The 18,112-nt window shown below is 54.2% G+C and overlaps 1 protein-coding gene across 1 annotated transcript in view; it reads right to left on the reverse strand.

The window, feature by feature from the left end:
* The window catches only part of Fam20c (FAM20C golgi associated secretory pathway kinase), a 55,022-nt gene extending 37,179 nt beyond the window's left edge, over nt 1-17,843 (reverse strand). The window contains exons 1-3 of the mRNA XM_059249568.1: nt 16,738-17,843; nt 14,859-15,037; nt 5,492-5,570 (exon numbers count right to left, since the gene is read on the reverse strand). Coding sequence (XP_059105551.1) covers nt 5,492-5,570; nt 14,859-15,037; nt 16,738-17,330 — 851 coding nt within the window. The 5' untranslated portion in view covers nt 17,331-17,843. The remainder of the gene's footprint in view (nt 1-5,491; nt 5,571-14,858; nt 15,038-16,737) is intronic.
* Between the last annotated feature and the right edge of the window lie 269 nt (nt 17,844-18,112).

The raw sequence follows: 18,112 nt of genomic DNA on the forward strand, positions 1-18,112 counted from the left end.
AAACTAGATGTAAACAAATGAGAATGCTGAGAGACCCAGTAGCCTTCCAAGGCTTGTGCCTAAGAGACCCCAAACATGAGCATGGCCAAGGTGGTAAAATAATTGCCTTGAAAGCATGAAGAACTGAGTCTGGTGCTCAGAATCCATGTGGCAATGTCAGGTGTGGTGGCCCATGATGGTAATCCCAGTGCTGGGGAGGTGGAAGCAGACGGATCGCTTGGGCTTTCTGGCTAGCCCTTCTAGTAAGTTCTAGGTCAGTGAGAGACCCTGTCTCAAAGGAGGCTGATGGTGTTTCTAAGACCACATCCCAGGTTGTCCTCTGGCCAACGTACTTGCACTGTACTTGTTGTTATAAAATGGGGTTCCCTGGATCAGCACTGTCTGCTGCAAGAGGCCGTTATGAGCAGACCTATTGGTGTTCCCTTGGGGAAGGAGTAGTCTTGGAAGGCCGTGGGGCCTCAACTGAGGTTCCAGCTCCTCCTCCCAGACATTTTATGCAGTTCTGCCCTAATTTCATGTGGCCATCGGGGCCTGTGAGGTACTGGAGTGTGTAGTAGTGGTTCTCAACCTTCCAAATGCTGTGACCCTTGAATACGTCTCCTCGTGCTGTGCTGACCCCCAACCATGAAATTATTTTTGTTGCGACTTCATAACTATAATTTTGCTGCTGTTATGCGTCATAATGTAAATATCCGATGTGCAGGATATCTGATATGTGACCCCCCCAAAGGGGTCATGACCCACAGGTTGAGAATCACTGTCTGTAGGACTGGGGAGGTTAACTGAAGTAGGGGAGAGGTGCTCTATTTGTGCAACTCTGGATAAGCCCCCGTCCACGCTGGGTGAAGAATTTTAGGTGTGGTAGCCATGGTTCCCTCACCCACGCCCTGCAAGCCCAGTAAACCTACTGGTTCCGCAGGTGAACTCTGGTAAAACTGCACTGTGTTTTGTTGTTAGAAGAGGGTATCCACACTGTTTATCTTTCTCCAGGGAAATAATTTCTCACAATACACATGCATGCAACCCCCCTCCACATGAACCCCTAAAGAAACATGTCCATGCGACCAAAGGTTCAAGGCAGCATTATCCATTACAGACCACGAGAACAATCCATGCCCACCAGCGGATGGATGGATAAACAGGGCGGGGCCCATCCACACAATGAAATATTACTCATCAATAAAAAGGATGGGAAGCATTACCACATGTCCCAGCATGGGTGAATTCAGAAAGGACTACATCACTGTAGGCCAGACAGAAGGCACCACGCACCGCTCGATCCATGCCCATGAAAACCCAGAATAAGCAAATCCACACAGCGAGACAGGAGATTAGTGGTTGTCGGGTGCTGGGGGAGGGGTGGGGAGAGACGGCTAGATTTTTAAGGAGTTTCCTCTTAGAACAATAAAAACTAGTGGTCAGGGATACACAGGTCACTCAGTACCAGAAGCTACGGTACTCAAGCAAATGGTTTTGGAAGGTGTGGTGTGCATTTGGTGCCAGGAAGGCCACTTTTTAACTAACAACAACAACAACAACAACAACAACAACAACAACAAAAACCTTAAATACTTTAAAGCAATGGTTCTCAACCTGTGGGTCACAACACCTTTGGCGGGGGGAGTTGAACGACCCTTTCACGGGGGTTGCCTAAGACTATCAGAAAACACAGATATTTACATTATGACCCATAACATTAGCGAAACTACAGCGATGAAGCGGCAATGACAATAATTGTATGGTTGAGGTCACCACCTCATGAGGAGCTGTATGAAAGGGCCGGAGCACGTGAGGATGGTTGAGAACCACTGCCGTAAAGCAGGAAGGCCCCCCTCCACCACGAGCTGCAGTGCTGGTTGTGGGTTCCTCCTCCCTCCCTCCTCTTCCCTCTTCCTCCTCCTCCAAGTCCCTCCTTTCCTCCTTCCCATCCTTCTTCTTCCTCCTCTCCCCTTACCTTTTCTCCCCCTCCTCCAACAGAGACTCACTCTGTATTCCAGACTAGCCCTGAAACTCATGGCAATCCTCCTGCTTCAGCTTTCAAAGTTCTGGATCACAGCTGTGATCCACTATGCCTGCAAGGTATGTATGTGTCTTTTAGTGTCTGCTAAAATACATAACTCCTGACACTGCGCGACAGCCCATCCTGGCGATCCTCCTGACTCTACTTCCCCAGTGCTGGGATGACGAGCGTGCACCACCACACCTGGCTTTTTCACACGGGTTCTAGAGATCCAACTTAGATCCTCATATTCGCGCGGCGAACACCTTACGGACTGAGCTATCTCCCCATTCCCTGTCATGGGTTTCGACTCTTTAAGGCCATTGCCAAGAACCACATCATTCCATAGCCTCAGAGGAGCAGGGACGAAATGGGCACCAGTGTCAGGTCCTGGGCCCCTGCCCAAGGTCATCAGGGTCATCAGTCACTGGCAAGAGGACTGGAGTCAATGAGTCTCAGGTGCCCAGAAATTTCTGGACCTGGTCCATGGAGGGACAGCAAAATGACCCAGACAGACAGACAGTGTGAGAAGTTTACAGCAAACTGTGCCACCTGCTGGCATGGGGACCCCACCCACAACCACCTGCCCCATGCCCATTTTGAAGACAAAGTCCAGGCTGGCCTCAGGCTCTGTCTCTGGCCAGCCTTAAACATACCCTTTTCCTTTCTGAGTCTTCGTTTCCTTAACCTGTTTCCCTGGCAACACCCTGACCTGGCTGGTACCTCCCACCCTATCCAGGCCACACACTACTTTCCCCTATTCCAATCACAGCCCTAGAAGCCCTCCAAGGAGAGGTGGGATTCCCAAGGGGGTTCCATTTAGCCCCTTATGTGACCACTCAGGGATAGGGTGGTGCCCACCAGGTTGGGGGCTCCTTATAGGGCTCTGGACATCTCAGCACCCCAGGCTCTCTGTATGTAGTTACGAACAGCCTGTCTTTAGACTCCTTTGTGGGGACGAAACAAAACATAAAAACCTTGAGTGCAGAGCTCCATTTTCCCGCCCTCTTCATGGGACACAGGCTATTCAAGAGCCTGGGAATGGCTATGGTTGCAGCTGTCCACAGCTGGACATACCTTACCCTCCAGCTACTCACACAGAGACAGGACACAAACCAGAATCCAGAACCACCCCTATCTCCACTGATGTGGCCATCTGGATCTCCAGGGCTTGCTGTCCTGAAACTCTGGGCCTTGGGGAGCCTCTCTGGACAGCTCTGGACGTGTCTGTAAATTTCGGCCAGGCTTGAAGATACACTTCTCAGACAGGAAGCACAAACCTGCCTCCCGGAGCCTAGGCTCGCAGAACCTGGCTGAAAAGGAGATGCATATGCTGTCATTTTCATTTACTGTCCCCGATCTTGGCCAGCAGCAGGCTGTCCTGATCCATTTGTCACCTGGCCTGGCCCTAGCCTCTATACAGGCAGGTTCTCATGACACTCTCCTTGCAAAAAACCAGAAACCAGCCTTAAAATAGCCTGAGAATGTGGCTCAGTTGGTAGAGTGCTTGCTTAGCATGAACAATGCCCTGGGTTCCTTCCACCCTCCATATACAGGGTGTGGTGGCACATGCCTGTAATCCTAGAACTGTGGATGTGGAGACAGGAGGATAGGAAGTTGAGGATTATCCTCAGCTACAAAGCACATGTGAAGGAGAATGAGAAAGGGAGCAGGGTGGGAGGAAGGCAGGGAGAGACAGGGGAGGGAGCAAGCCTCCTTTAAGCAACATGTGGAGGTTCATCCTGTAATGCCAGCACTCTGAGAGGTCTGAGGTCAGAGGACTGCTGAGTTTGAGGCCAGTGTGGGATACAGTGAGATTCTGTCTCCACTAAAGCCCCCTTGAGAGACTACAGGAAGTCATGCCATTCTCCCTGGCATCTGGCCCTCTAGGACACCCTGGGATGACTACACAGGCTCCAGGCTATGCAGAGACCTTCTGCTTGCTCCTAAAGGGCAGGGACACCCAATGCTTGACTGTGTACACTGACCCTGAGTGGTGGCGTCCAGCTCATGGCTCTTCTCATGCCAAGCTGACATCACTCCCTGCACAGGACAGATGCTCGTGTGACATTTTCTTGCATGAAGAGGGAAAGAAATGCTGTACTCTCAGCCGCAAAGCCACGTGGCACCCTTGGCCACTCCACCTCACAGGCAGCAGCATAGGCCTCACTGTCTCCTGGTTTAAGCCCTATGACCAAGTTTTCCTTTGCCTGTGGGAGTGGGTGGTGCTCCTGAAGGCCTGTATATGAAACAGGCTGCCTGTCCTCCTTGGGAAGCCAGGGAGGCCCACTATCCCCCCTGAGCCCATGCTGGTCTGCCTGGAGACGTAGGACCAACAGGAACAGCAAAGTGCCTTCCCTGCTTCCAGAGTACTCAGCATTTTTTTTTTTTCCAATTTGAGGATTAAACAGGAGGGAAAGCCAGATCTGTAGAAAATTCAGAGCAGATAGCTGAGACCTGGTCGGCCAACACAGCTGGGCTGCCCCTGGGGACCTGCACCCCGCAGCCAGTTGAACTGAAGCCTCACTCCCACGACATGCGTGTCCTCCTTGGCCTCTGTGGCTGCAAACCGTGTGTTTAAAGAACAATGCCAGAGCCTGCCTGCTGCAAAAACGCAAAACCTCGGGCCAAGCAGGGGAGCCAGCTGTGGCAATGAGACGCACGCTCTGGTAACGCCTGAGTGTCCTGAGTGGACAGGTGTTCCACAGCACTCCCTCACTGATGCTGGTGATGAGATGTCTACCTCTTCTGTGACATTCTGTGGGGCAGAGAGCCCACTCCAGTACTACTTCATGTTAGGATGAAGTTGTGCGCACATGCATACTCTCAGCCTTATATTTTGAGGCAGGGTCTGTCACTGGACCCGGAGCTCACCAATTCAGTTAGACTGACTGGCCAGTGAGTGCCAGGTATGGCCCTGCCTCAGCCACCCCAGGGCTGGATTATAGGCAGGCCACACCATGCCTGGCTTTTAACATGTGTGCTACAGATCAAACTCAGGTCTTACGCTCTTGTGGCAAGCCCTTTACTGATTAAGCCATCTCCCCAGGATGAAGTTTTATAATGCACAGGCTCCCCACAGATGACTTACGGTGCCCCACTGCCACCTGGATTGGACAGCAGGCTGAGTGAGAAATAGGCCATACCACCTGCAGAGCTCTGGATGGCACCATCGGCCCTGTGTGGAGTCCCCCACAGCCTCTGAGCATGTTAGAAAAATGCAGTCTCCCCTGCAGGGGTCTCTTACAGTCCCACATTGCCAGCCCCTCATTAAATGCAAGCATTCACCTTCCCAGAACAAGATGGACAACCATCCCCAGGTGTGTAATGATGGTGTCAGGCCGGAGAGGGACCAGGAGGGTGCAAACAGCCTGGCTACTCACTTAGCCATCACAGCAAGTTCACCCCCAGATAAATGTTGCCTCCCCCACCCGGCCTTATGCTTGCACACTGTGGCCCGGCCTCACGCCCGCCCTGGTGTCAGGCACTTACTTCATGGGTTTGAATAGCGCCTGCCCATAATTCTGGAAGGTCATGATGAGCTTCAGCTGTGTGCCCCCTGACTTCATGGCTGCAGGAGGGAGGGAAGAACAAACAGGGTGACTCAGTGGCTGCCTTAGGCCCCCAGCTGCCCCCAGACAGCAGAGCCAGATAAAGGCTCTAACTACCCGTCAGCTGGATCTTCCTCATGTGGCTGGGGGTGCCCATTGTGCCTGAGAAGTGAGGCATTGCAGCAATGATGCTCCCCTGCCAGCTGGAGCCCCTCCTGATGCAGCAGGGGAGTCCAAGCAAACTCCATAGTGTGAACTGGCAAAGGGCCCAGGGGGTGGGCAGGTGCACTTGCCTGCCAGTCCAGGAGTGCAGACACACACATGCACACCTCCACATAAATGCATACTTCACAAACACACCTACACACACCCTATGCCCCACAAACAACACCTCCATACCCACAAACATCCCACACCCCCACTCTTACATAAACATCCCCATACTTACCCTTAAAATACCCACCTACATCCACACACACACACACACACACACACACACACACACACACACACTCACCACTGCTTGCCTAGGCACAGGCAAGCTACTAGGATTTAGTGAAGTCTGAGTGGTCACTCTGAAGAGACCCCCAAGTATCTTTAGGTTAGAAGCTCCTACATCATCAGGACATGGAGGGATAGGAAAGCTTCAGAAGGTTCCAGAAGGCACATTGTTCTGGTACCTCACCATGTCAGAAAGCAGATGGATTTCCAACATGACCTTTCTTCCCCTAACCTTGGATTTCCCTTTTGCTGATGAAAGAGATAGAAAAAGCCATGGGGGCTTTTCTATTCTAGGTCAGCCATGGCAAATGCCCCTAGGTTGCTCAAGGCACAGGGACACAAAGGGGCCATCACAATGCACAATGTGGCAAGCTCATGCAAATAGGAGCAGGCCCGCTGTGTATAGAGGCATCCTGTATCCATGGCAGGCCCGGGGCAAGGGATCACGTTACAGATGTAACAGAAGCCTGCATTGGACATGTGGGTAGACAGGAAGTTACAAAGGGTGAGATAACTTTGGATTCCTTGGTGTAGGAAGAAATGCAGGCACGTGCCGGGGCCTGAGGTCACCATGACAGCCGCTCCTAGGGGCGCATAGGGCTGGCCACAAAAGTGCAGACATAGGTCCTGGTGGGGGGGCTGAGGCAGGCCAAGGATGGGAAGGCTGTACAGGGGTATCTAGAGTCCCCCAAAGAAGGCTGAAGATAGGTGGTGGTGAGGACAACTGGGGACTTGCCCTCGACATCTGGTTCCCAGGTACAGGAGGACTGGCAGAGGACTGTGGCTGATGACACCAGGGTCAGGGAAGGCTCACAGGTGTATGTACGTGTGAGGATGCCACAGAACAGTAAGTCTGAAGGTTTGGTGGAGCTGGGCATGGTGGCACACATCTTTAATCTGAGTACTTGGGAGGCAGAGACAGGGGGATCTCTATGATTCCAGGCCAGTCTGGTCTGCACAGTGAGTTCCAGGCTAGCCAGGGCTAAATAGTAAGACCTTGCCTCCAAGAAAGAAAAGACAAAACTTCAGTGGAAGAATGACTGTGGTGGTCCACTCTGATCTAGACACTAAAGTCTGCTTAGCTTCCCCAGGCTGAGCATCCTGGAAGGAATCTTCACTTTTCCAGCCTCAGTTTCCCCTTCTGTAAAATGGGGCCATGGATGCTTGCTTATCCTTGTGTAGCTATTTCCTCCAAATTAAAACACCTCTTCCTGGCTGGATGTGGTTGCACAAGCCTTTAATCCTAGCACTTAGGAGGTTGAGGCAGGTGAACCTCTATGAGTCTGAGGCCAGCCTGGTTTACACAGTGAGTTTGAGGCCAGCAAAGGCTACATACTGAGACCCTGTGTCAAAACAAAAACAAAACAAACAAACAAACAAACAAACCTCACCCAAAACCAACCAACCAACCAAAAAAGATTACTCTTTGTGGGAGGCTCATTAAGATTTAGCAAGTAAATGAAACGTAAAAGGCTTGGGAAGTTCTAGTTAATATAAGCAGTAACAGTTGATGGGGAGAGAAGACCCTCCCTCAGGCCAAGCTGCCCGTGGGTCATACAGGGGGGCTCCAGGGATGCAGTTCTCCTGAGTCTCGCCCACGCCATGGTGGTCATGTGGTACAGCTGCCTTTGGGTCATCCGTACAAAGTTACCCAAATACACTCATTGGATCACTAAGCCAGACTTGGTCCTGTCATTAGTGCCCTATCTAGGGAGAGTAGGCATTTGTTCATACCCCCTCGGGGAAAGTCACATGAGTTGTGGAGAGGATCGGGCTCAAAGAACAGCCGTGGCCTGGACTCACCTAGACAGTGGGAACAGCCCCTCAGCTGGTATAGCGGGGGACCTTGCTGGGCCTAGATGGCCACCTACGTGGCTGCTTGCTGTGTATGATGGGCTGCATCGGAGACTTAAGACTGATCTGGGGCTCCACCAGGTCAGAGTAGCCGGTGTGAGCGTGTGCCCTTCTCAGGCCACCACACATCTCACGCTTCCTTCAAACTCAGGATGCAAGCACAGCACTCGGGGCAGGTGGTTGGTGGTGACCCCACCAGATGTGTGGCTACCACCCCGCCTTCCTTCTGAGTGACACATGAACGCTTACGGTTTGGCGAGTAAGCAGGCAGCTTATGAAACATTCATGCTCCAGGAACCTCATTCTCCCCCTGAAGACAGGGACACATGGATTTTTTTTTTCAGCCCTGAGACACAGACCAGCAGCAAGCCTGCACCTCTCCCTTGGGAGACTGGCAGGGGATTTTAATTTTCTGTCTTTTCCTTATCTGTGCTTTCTAAATTTGCACACTGAACATCCACTGCATTTCCGGCAAAGTGAAAAAGAAGGAGGTGATTAAAAAGTTTGTGGCACCATTAAGTCTTGGTGCGTGTCCCATTTGCACCTAATAACAGAGACTCCTGGGCTTAACGGCTCCTTCCTGGGCACCAGACTCTTTTTCAGGTTTGTAATCCTGGCTTTCAAAGAGCGAAATATTGTGCTAACCTGGCCAGCCTGGTCTGCCCCCACCCCTCCCCTGCCGCCAGCTTGCCTTGCTTTGAATAGGCTCTCATTGTAACTGAAGCTCACCTCAAACTTGCTGTACAGCTGAGGACGACCTTGGCCTCCTGACCCTCTTGCCTCCATGTCCTCAGTGCTGTTTATGCAGTGCTGGGTATGGACCCCAGGACTGTGCACACGCTAGCCAAGCGCTCTAACCACTGAGCCACACCCCAGTCTTGTCAATCTTTTCCTAAGGGGGTCCCATCTGCCTGCCTGTCGCCCCGACATGGTATATGGCCAGTTCCCCCCACTCCCAAGGAGGCAACCAGAACTTTAGAACACAGAGCCCTGAGGTGACAGAGGTACAAACCGGAAGGCTCTGTCCTGACTCAGCCTACCCCTTAGCACTGCGAGCTGTCTGAAGCTAACTGGGGACAGTCTGCTTGGAACCCAGACCCCACATATCTGACACAGACTGCTTTGTGTAACGGCAAAGGCTCAGGGTGTCTGTCTAGGTGGGCAACAGACACAAACACCCACCAGATCGTGTGCTAGGCTGCTCCCACTGGGCACTAAGGAGATGGGCCAGAAATGGGTGGTCAGGGTCGAGGGGCCAGGAGTTGGCAGCGCCGGTAGATAGCATGGATTTTCCTCATGGAGACAGACGGAAGGTCATGTTTAGAGGAAAGCTCCCCCTCCTTACTGGGGCAGAGGTAGCTCTGTGAGAAAGTGAGACCCACGCTCCAGGCTTGAGAGCCACTGGACACCTCTTAACAGGGCACTGTGTGGTTTCCAGTGGACTGAGACCACATTTTATATAAACTAATCTGATTTTTTTAAAAGACCTATTGGGGACTGAGGACGCAGCTTAGTTTGGTAAAGTGCTTGCCTAACATGTCCTGGGTTCTCTCCTGAGCACTGGGGAGGCGAAGGCAGGAGGCTTAGGACTTCAAGGTCATCCTGAACTTCCAGCAAGTCTGAGGTCACCCTGGGATACAAAAGACTCTATCTCCAAACAAACCAACAAAGACCAGTGGGTCACACTTGAGATACCGATTGGTGGCCCTTGGGGACTGTCACCACTGCTGGACCTGACCTTGTTGTCTCATCTGGGCGAGGGGATCGGTGATTCTGTTTGGGGTTAGTCAGGCAGTAGCGTGACTATTTTCACACACACCCCTTGCTGCCTTTTAAGAGACAGAGGGGAGACTGTTCTAGAAGATTAATGGAGGCAGGTGTTTGCATTGTAAGTGAAGGCCTCCCTAGGGAAGACTCACATTCGGAGAATGTACCACTCAGCTTTTCCCAGCTTGTCTCACATGTCCCTGAACTGAAGAGGCATGACCACGGTTCAGATGCTGGGCACCCACTGAGTCCCTCTCCACCTGCCAGTCTTTGACTTGAGGAAACGGCATGGGGCACATTTACATGGTGGCCAGTGGCAGATTCCCTGAAGGCAGCACTGCAGGCAGAGGAGCTGGACCAGCTGAGGGAGCAGGCGCTAACTGTGGCTGCAGCCGGGTCTTCAAGCTCCTGGCCTGTTGAGAGGCTTTCGGCTTCAAGCCTAACACTGGCTCAGACCAGACCCACGTGGGGCAGCTTCTGTAGCCTCCACCCTGGTGTCACTATGTCATGCTGTCTCTCAGGCAGCTCACTTTTATTTTGAGAGTGGCAGTCACAAGAAACCCCAGAAACGCCCGGATGGAGCTTGCTCTGTCCTGCGGAAATCTCTTGGCTCAATCCCTGCAGCTTCCAGGCTGCACAAGGAGAAAATGGGGAGAGGCGAGGTGGGATGGGGCAACCCAAGTCCCCACTGGAGAACATCCTTGCTCTTGTCCTTCTGTCCTGTGGCACTGAGCAACGGATAGCTGTTCACTGCCTCCCAGGTGCACTTGATCTTGGGGTCCTTGCTATTTCAGGAGGTCCCTCTACCACTGAGGTCTGTGACCTGCAGTCACTCTCCCACTCCCCACCCCTCACGCATGCCCTGAGTCAGAGGCAAGGACCTGTGACCCTGTTGTGGCCGATACTGTCTCTTGAGAGCTGTAGCTCTGTTGCATCAGACAGGGATGAGACACCCTCCCCCACCCCCTTCACAGGCAGTATTTCCAGGGACACCACCGTCATAGGCCCTTTGTTCCTTGAAGCTCACAGCCAATTCTCCCAGATTCCATCTCCATCCATTCTTTCCCTCGGGCAGATCAATTAATGACAAGGACTGAGTCCTGTGGAGTCGTTTTCTTTTGTTCTGCCTTGTTCTCGAATCCACGGGCCTTGATCTGACCTAGATGGAGCCACCTTAGAGATCTTTGCTCAGGCCGGAGGCCACCCGGACCCTCCACTTCCAGGGAGACTTCTCCTTCAAGCGATTTCAAGTGTAGAGCGTTTGCATTTGTAATTGTACACAACAGCGATTTGATTATCACCGGTCCCAGCCGAAGGCGTGGCGGGCCTGACTTCCAGCTGAGCAGAGGTGGATGTGTGGGGAGCCTCTTTCTTTAAAGGCAGCAGTGGCCTGTTACCAGGCAGCCTGGAGCCTGGCTATAAATAAATCTCTATTGGCCTTGGCCAGCTGCGCTGTGGGCCACACAGAGCCTCGCGAAAAGGAGCAAGAGGTTCTAAACAGGCGAGACTTAATGGAACCATTCCAAGAGGGTGTGGAACCCCCCTGGCACCGTTTCCCATCACAACAGTTACTTCCCGGCTCCATATTTCATAGTGAGATGAACAACTTGAAGATTAAAGTCATCACTTCTGGGGCTGGGGGATGGCTCTGTGGATAATGTGCTTGCTGAGCAAGCATACACACCAGAGTTTGGAAGCCCAGAACCCAAGTAAAAGCTGTACAGATGTGGTGGCTGCCTGTAATCCCAGCCCTAATGAGGCAGACAGGGAATCCCCGGAGCAAGCTGGCTAGCTAGGCTAGTCAGAGCTGGAAAACTCCAGATTCAGGGAGTGACCCCGCCTTGACAAGAATGAAAAATAATTGAAAATGCCTACTGCCAACTTCAGGCCTTCACACCATGGGCACGTTTGTGCATATACACCCACAAACGTGTACGCACACCTCTACACGCATGTGCACAGACGCTAATAAACACAAACAACACAGGTACTCGTACATGCTCACCTACGCATACACAAACTTAAAAATACAAACAATAAAGTTGTCACTGGTGGGCCACAGGGAACCCTGAGTCAGAAGCAAGGGGATACCACCCACAAGCAAATCTCCCTTCTCTGGAGCCTCGGTTTCCGTAGTAGCGGGAGGAAGTTGGAAGGCAAGACTAGCCTTTGGAGGCTCTCCTTTACTTTAGGTCACAGCAGCACCAGGCCCCGGGCAGAAGCAAATCCTATTTACGGGCACCCAGCTTGTCGCCTACCCAGTGGTTATGCTCTAATGAATGCCCAGGAGGGGCTGTGCCTCAAGGAGCCAGGTGTCCACTCAAAACTTTGGCTGGACCTTTACACCCATGACAACCTTTGGGGCAGCTCAAGATGAGTCAGGCTGGCCAGAGCGTCAGGGAGTTGCCGCCAGCAGGCAGTCTCCAGGACAGTGTGCAATCTCCAGGGCATTATGCTGTGGCCACGGACAGCCATTTCAGGCTACTTCCGACAGAGCAAGATGTCTAGGCCAGGCCCACTTCTGCAGGTGTAAACCCTGCAGCCCTGAGAAGACATTGGTGTCTGTTTGACACCCAATTCTAGGCCAAGAGGCTTGGTGTGCCCTGAAACATGGTTGCCACCTAGAGATCCATACCAGGTAGGTGCTGTCCAGTTCTGCTCTTGCCTCTGACTCATATTTACACACTGAAGCCGGCTCCACTTGGGGGGCAGATGCCACATATCTGAACCTTCTGGGCAGCAGGATTTGTGGATCCAGAAAGGAAGCACTACTCCCAGCCATGAAGCACCTGTGACTTCACCTTGGGGAAAAAGCCATCTTTTACAATGATCTCAAACTCACTTAATCACCCCCAGATACATTCAGGCTGGATCAGGTTTTTCTGCCTGGTGGCTCTTTAGCTAAAGTCACTGTGACTAGTGATTGGTACAGCTGGGATCCCTCAACACTCTGGGGGCAGGCAGTGTCCTTTGTCTGCCTGGGTGATGGCCATCTCCACTGATCTACCTTCCAATAGCTGCTGGGTACCTGAAGAATGAAGGACCCAGCATGTCCACGATGGGAATGGATGAAAACCACCTCAGCCATTGTGTTCCAGGACATCAGTGTAGGATCTACTCAAGTATCCCTTGGGCCAAAAGGATACTGACTGACTCCAGGATGCCCAACCAAACCAAAGCCCAGGCTGAGTCTAGGCTGCTCCTCCATCAGCAACAGAGCTGCTCACCCCACTGTGAAGTCAGAGTCCTACCTCCACCATCCTTCCCGAGGAAATCAGACACATGAAGATGGACAAAGGTCCTTGAGGGAGCACAGCTACTGGTGAGGCCCTGGAACCCCAGTCTCCCTGATCTCTAAGATGCTGGGATAGAGCCCCTCACCTTTGCACAGAGCAGGTATCAGTGAGGGAAGGGAATAAGAAATTGAAGCACCCACAAGGGGCTGGCCAGCTGTGGGGGTCATTTAGCATTCAAGACTCCTAGGCTTGTTTTTTGCACATACCTAAGGATATCACCATCTTCAAGGTCATTGTAGTACATGCTCCTCACTCCTCTACTGAATGGTCCACTGAGGCAACAGTACTTCTGAAAGCCAGTCTCACCACTAGGTCCTTCCACTGGCTAGGATATTGCTCTCCCACTGAGTCATGCCCCAGCCTCTCACTGGGGGATTCTAGGCAGGGCTCTACCACTGAGCCACACCCCCAGCTTCTCATTGGGGGATTCTAGGCAGGTGCTCTACCACTGAGCCACACCCCAGCCCCTCACTGGGGGATTCTAGGCAGGTGCTCTACCACTAAGCCACACCCCAGCCCCTCACTGCGGGATTCTAGGCAGGTGCTCTACCATTGAGCCACACCCCAGCCCCTCACTGGGGGATTCTAGGCAAGTGCTGTACTGCTGAGCCCCTACTACCAAGCTGCATCCCCAGTCCTCTTTTAAGTTACTATTTTAAGAAAGGGTCTTGTTAAGTTACCCAGGCTGGTCTTGGGCTTTGGATTTTCCTGTCTCAGCCTCCTGAATAGCTAGATGACAGGCTTTACCTTTATGGCCAGCTTGGGTATTTCTTTAACAGTCATATTATAATACTCCAAAGAGAAAGGGGCATGGATTATGTCTTCTTTATAACAAAGTCCCCGTGTTAACAAGGACTATTCCTCATTTATCCCAAAACCTCTGGACTCCATAAGGGGCATGGCAGGGTCAGGTGGGGGTGCACTCAGATCCCTGTGGTGGGAGGAGGGGGCATGGAATACCACTAGCTCACTAGGTAAGCTGGCCAAACCCTGGGGGAACTGTGGGTCCCGGCTCTTTCACCAGGCAAGAGCCCAGCACACACCCGGATCAGCAGAGGCCCAGACACCTCTAAAGAGGTAGTTGCCGTAGGCAGGCAGCTTCTAACTGCTCCATGTCAGCAATTGGACCAAAGCCCATAACTGGAGGGAGCCTGTTAGCAGATCTGCTTTCAAGACACATGGCAGGCTACCCAAGCACGTGCAGCTGGGCACACCAGGGCCACCCTATACACAGCCCCAGCCTTCAGCCTGTCCTAGGTCACCTCTCAAGCCACAGTGACTATCAATCACTCACAACCTGATAACAACCCCCAAACCTGCTCAGAAACTGCCCCTTATGTGCTATTTTCCTGAAATTTAAAACTGGATTTTTTTTTTTTTTTTTGGCTCATTAGATCACAATGCCCTGGAGATGTTCCCTTTAAACTGCTCCATCCAGGATACCTAGGCTCCACCTTGGTTCCTCCCTGACCTGGTGAGATTCCCCAAGCCCCTGCTGAGTTCTGAAGGGAGCAGGCTCAGAACCTCAGACCCTGGCTGAGCCATGCAATCTAGCTGCCCCTAACAGGAGGGACAAAGATGGCTCGTGCATAGGTGCTGGAAGGAGGTGCCGCAGCCACCACGGGTCACCAGGGCGTTCTTTTACAGAGGAGGGAGGGCCTATATGTCTGTGTATATAACCCTATTAGGGGTCAAAGTGGTTACCCTCACTTGCCAGCAATGAGCCCTGAGGTATCCATCTGGCTCCTGCATCAACAAGGTGGCCATCTAGACACCTCTAGAAGGTGTGGCTCCTTTGCCAGTGACCCGCATAGGAAGCCAGCTTCACACAGCCCTGGTGTTCGTCCGCCAAGGTACACTTGCACCAAGGGCAAGCAGGTAGCTACCTACCGACGCTCGTGATCTTCTGAGAGCCGAGGTCCTGCAATAAGGCATCAATGGCCGGGTTGTGTCTGGAGTACAGCTCATACCGGTTGATGCCGATGTGGAATTTGAGCCAGTTAGGATAGAACTCCACGGCTGCCTCACCGGTGGGCAAGAATTCTGCTCCTTCAGCACCTTCATGTGGCCTGCAAGGGACAAAGGCAGGCCACAGTCAAGTGTCAAAAGAGAGGTAAAAGGCTGAAGGATGTTGGGGAGCTGGCCTGAGGGTCAGGGCTTGCGACTTTGGGTTCAAAGTACAGGTTCACTAAGAGCTGCTTTTACACTGCTACGTCTGCACTTTCTTCCCTGGCTGCGGTTCCACCACCTAATAACACACCTTAAGGCCTGTAATTCCTATTTACCCTCTAGAGACGCCACAGACAACCCTAACTACCACCGGCCTAGACCCAGAGTGTCAGCGCTCTCCCGATACCTCGGCCCTGGGGTCACCAAAAGTGCCCCCACACGAATGATGTCACCTGGGAGTGTGTGGGAAGGGGACTGTCAGCTTTTCCTGGGGCCAGACAGCCTGGAAGTCGTAGGCACACCCAGCCAGCCAGAAACCTCCCCAGCTTTCTGCCTTTGTTCCAAAGACCAGGGGCAGGGATGATGCAAGGGGCTGAATGGGATTTTAATGAGTGCAGCCCTAGGTGGGGAGAGCTGGATGAAGGAATCAGTCAGTTCAGCCCAGGTTCAGAGGGAAGACCTGCTGCCTGTCTTCTCCGGCCATGGGATTGTCTGGAGGAAGAACGGACCCTCTGGGAGCCTGCTGGGCTGGAAGGGAAGAGGGGCCACTTTAGTTCTGCTTCTACTGACAGGTGAGGATCCTTCGACTCCAGTCTGTCCTACACTAGAAACAGAAGGAGGACTGGGGTCCTCCAAGAAGCCACACCCTGACCACTCTCTGAGCTGCCTCTGCTGGATGGTTTCTGGCCAGCAAAGCCCCCAAAGCCACCAAACAGCTCACATGTGCAGCAGGCAAAAGGCACAGGGCCTGGTCACATTCCAGGGGGAGAAAGGATTTCTGAGGCTGTTTTGGACCTCCCTCTCTCTCTCTCTCTCTCTCTCTCTCTCTCTCTCTCTCTCTCTCTCTCTCTCTCCCTCTCTGCTGCCCGGGAACCTTTGCAGGTTATTTGCTCTAGCCAGCTGGTGGTTAATATTTCACTCTGCCGGGCTTATTTGGATCTGTGCAGCTGTGGGGGTGGGGGTGGGCACAAAGCTGGGCAGCTTGGAAGATAACTCCAGGATTGCTCGGCTTCCTTCCAGTCAGGGTGGCCCCGGTTCACACCCTCGCCAGGAGGCCTCCACACAGCCAACATCTCTTCTCAGCTGCTTTTGTCCCCAGTGACTGGATTTAAAAGACTTATTAGGTACATTCAGGCCTTCTGGAGGTGTCCACCCCGAACAGCTCACCCATCGGTCTCAGAGCCAGCAGCCCAGCCCTTCCCAGGGGAAGGCGGCTCCCACTCTCCCTGGCTGGCTCTCCCAACATATTCATTCATCTGCTTCCTCAGCCATCGCCAGGGCTGGCCACCATGCTTCCTTGTAGGTGGAGCACTGTGCTCTCCTAGCTCCTGGTGGGCCGCCAGCTTCCCACACCAGGGTACTGGGGGCCTCCCAAACCCCATCAGCCCTTCTCCCTAGGAAATCATTGTGGAGACAAAGGCAGGACCCAGAGCAAGAGGCGCATCTGCCCCGCCCACCAGGCGTCCCTACTCAGCCTCCTCTAAGGGTCCCCAACGGTACACAAAATGCTTGGCCTGTGAAATGGCTTTCTAGGGGGTGTCTTTATTCCCGGCAGGGTCGGGTGCGCCAACCCCACCCCAGCCTCCCACTCTCTGCTCACCAGTCAGGATTCTCTGCCGCTGCCTTGGGGTTAAACCTGATGTCGCTGTTCACATTAAACAGGACGTCGTCCTCTGTCAGAGGAGGTACAGCCCCCTGGTAGAGTGGGTGCTCAAACAACTTGGCCAAGAGCGATCCGTCCCCGCTGGGGCCAGGGGGCGGCACCCGTGGCCGGGGCCCAGGGTCTCGAAGCAGCGGCCGGTGCGCAGGGTCACGGGGTGGCGGGGAGCCGGGCTCCGGACCCCGTGGAGCGTGATCAACCGGCTCCGCTGCAGGAGGCAGCTTCTCCAAGGAGTGGGAGGTTAGGTTAGAGGCTGGATCTGAGCTGAAGTCTTGCAGGATGCGCAGTGTATGTTTGTTGGGCCAGCCTGCGTCGCCACCGGCGGACTCCCCCGGGCGGCTCCTCGCCTGGGCCCAGCCTGGGCCAGCTGCCTCTGCCGCTGGCTGAGCGCAGGAGCAGCCAGGCTCCCCGGAGGATCGCGCGGCGCGCCGGTCCAGCTTGGGTAGCAGGTCAACAGCAATGTGCAAAGCGCAAGCCAGTAGGAACACCACCAGAATGAGCACACGAAACCTGCGCACCAGGATCATCTTCATGGCCGCGCAGGCCAGCGGGCTCGGGGGGTTCCGGACGCGCGCTCCACCGGCGCCCCTCAGCTTGGCAGCAAGCCGGCAACGACTCGCAGGTCAAGGTCCATTCGGCGTATGAACAGCTACCAGCTCCGGGGCTGTCCCCAGACTCGGACGTCGGGGAGGACACCCGCCACCAAAGCACCGGCTATCCAGGCCATCTCGGGGGTCGGCCAGCAGCCCTCGTCGGTGGCAGTGATGACAGGGAACACAGCAGCAGCGGACGAGGGTCTCCGGGACGGCGACTACACTCATTGGGCGTGTAGGCAGAAGACGCGGCTGTTCATGCCGGCTGGGGCGCGACAGATCCGATCCAGAGTGTAGTGCTCCCGCTGGGCCATTCCGGGTTCTGGGCGAGTGACAAGGCGGCTCCTCCGCGGTGTTAAGCTGCAGCTAGGAGGCCGGGCTGGAGAGACTGGGGCGAGAAGGGGAGCGCGAGGGGGCGCGCAGGGCGCAGCCGCGATCTGGCAGGTGCAGCGGGCAGACCCGGAGCGCAGCGCCCGCACGGCGGAGCTCCAGGCGCCCCGCGCGCGGCCCGCTGATATCCGAGCGCCGCGGAGCCGCCCCCCGCGTCAGCGCCCGCAGATTGGCGGAGCCGCGGCCCCGCGAGGCCCGGCCGGCCCGGCGCTCGCCCGCGCTCAGCTCTCTCCTCCCCTCGGCCGCGCCCCGCGGTGTCGCCGCGCCTCCTCCGCGCTGAGCCGGGAGCCCGGGAGGCCCGGCAGGGAACCCGCAGGCAGCGCGGGCTCCGG

Source organism: Peromyscus eremicus, chromosome 23 (assembly GCF_949786415.1).
Source record: "Peromyscus eremicus chromosome 23, PerEre_H2_v1, whole genome shotgun sequence".
In the NCBI taxonomy this organism is placed as follows: domain Eukaryota; kingdom Metazoa; phylum Chordata; class Mammalia; order Rodentia; family Cricetidae; genus Peromyscus; species Peromyscus eremicus.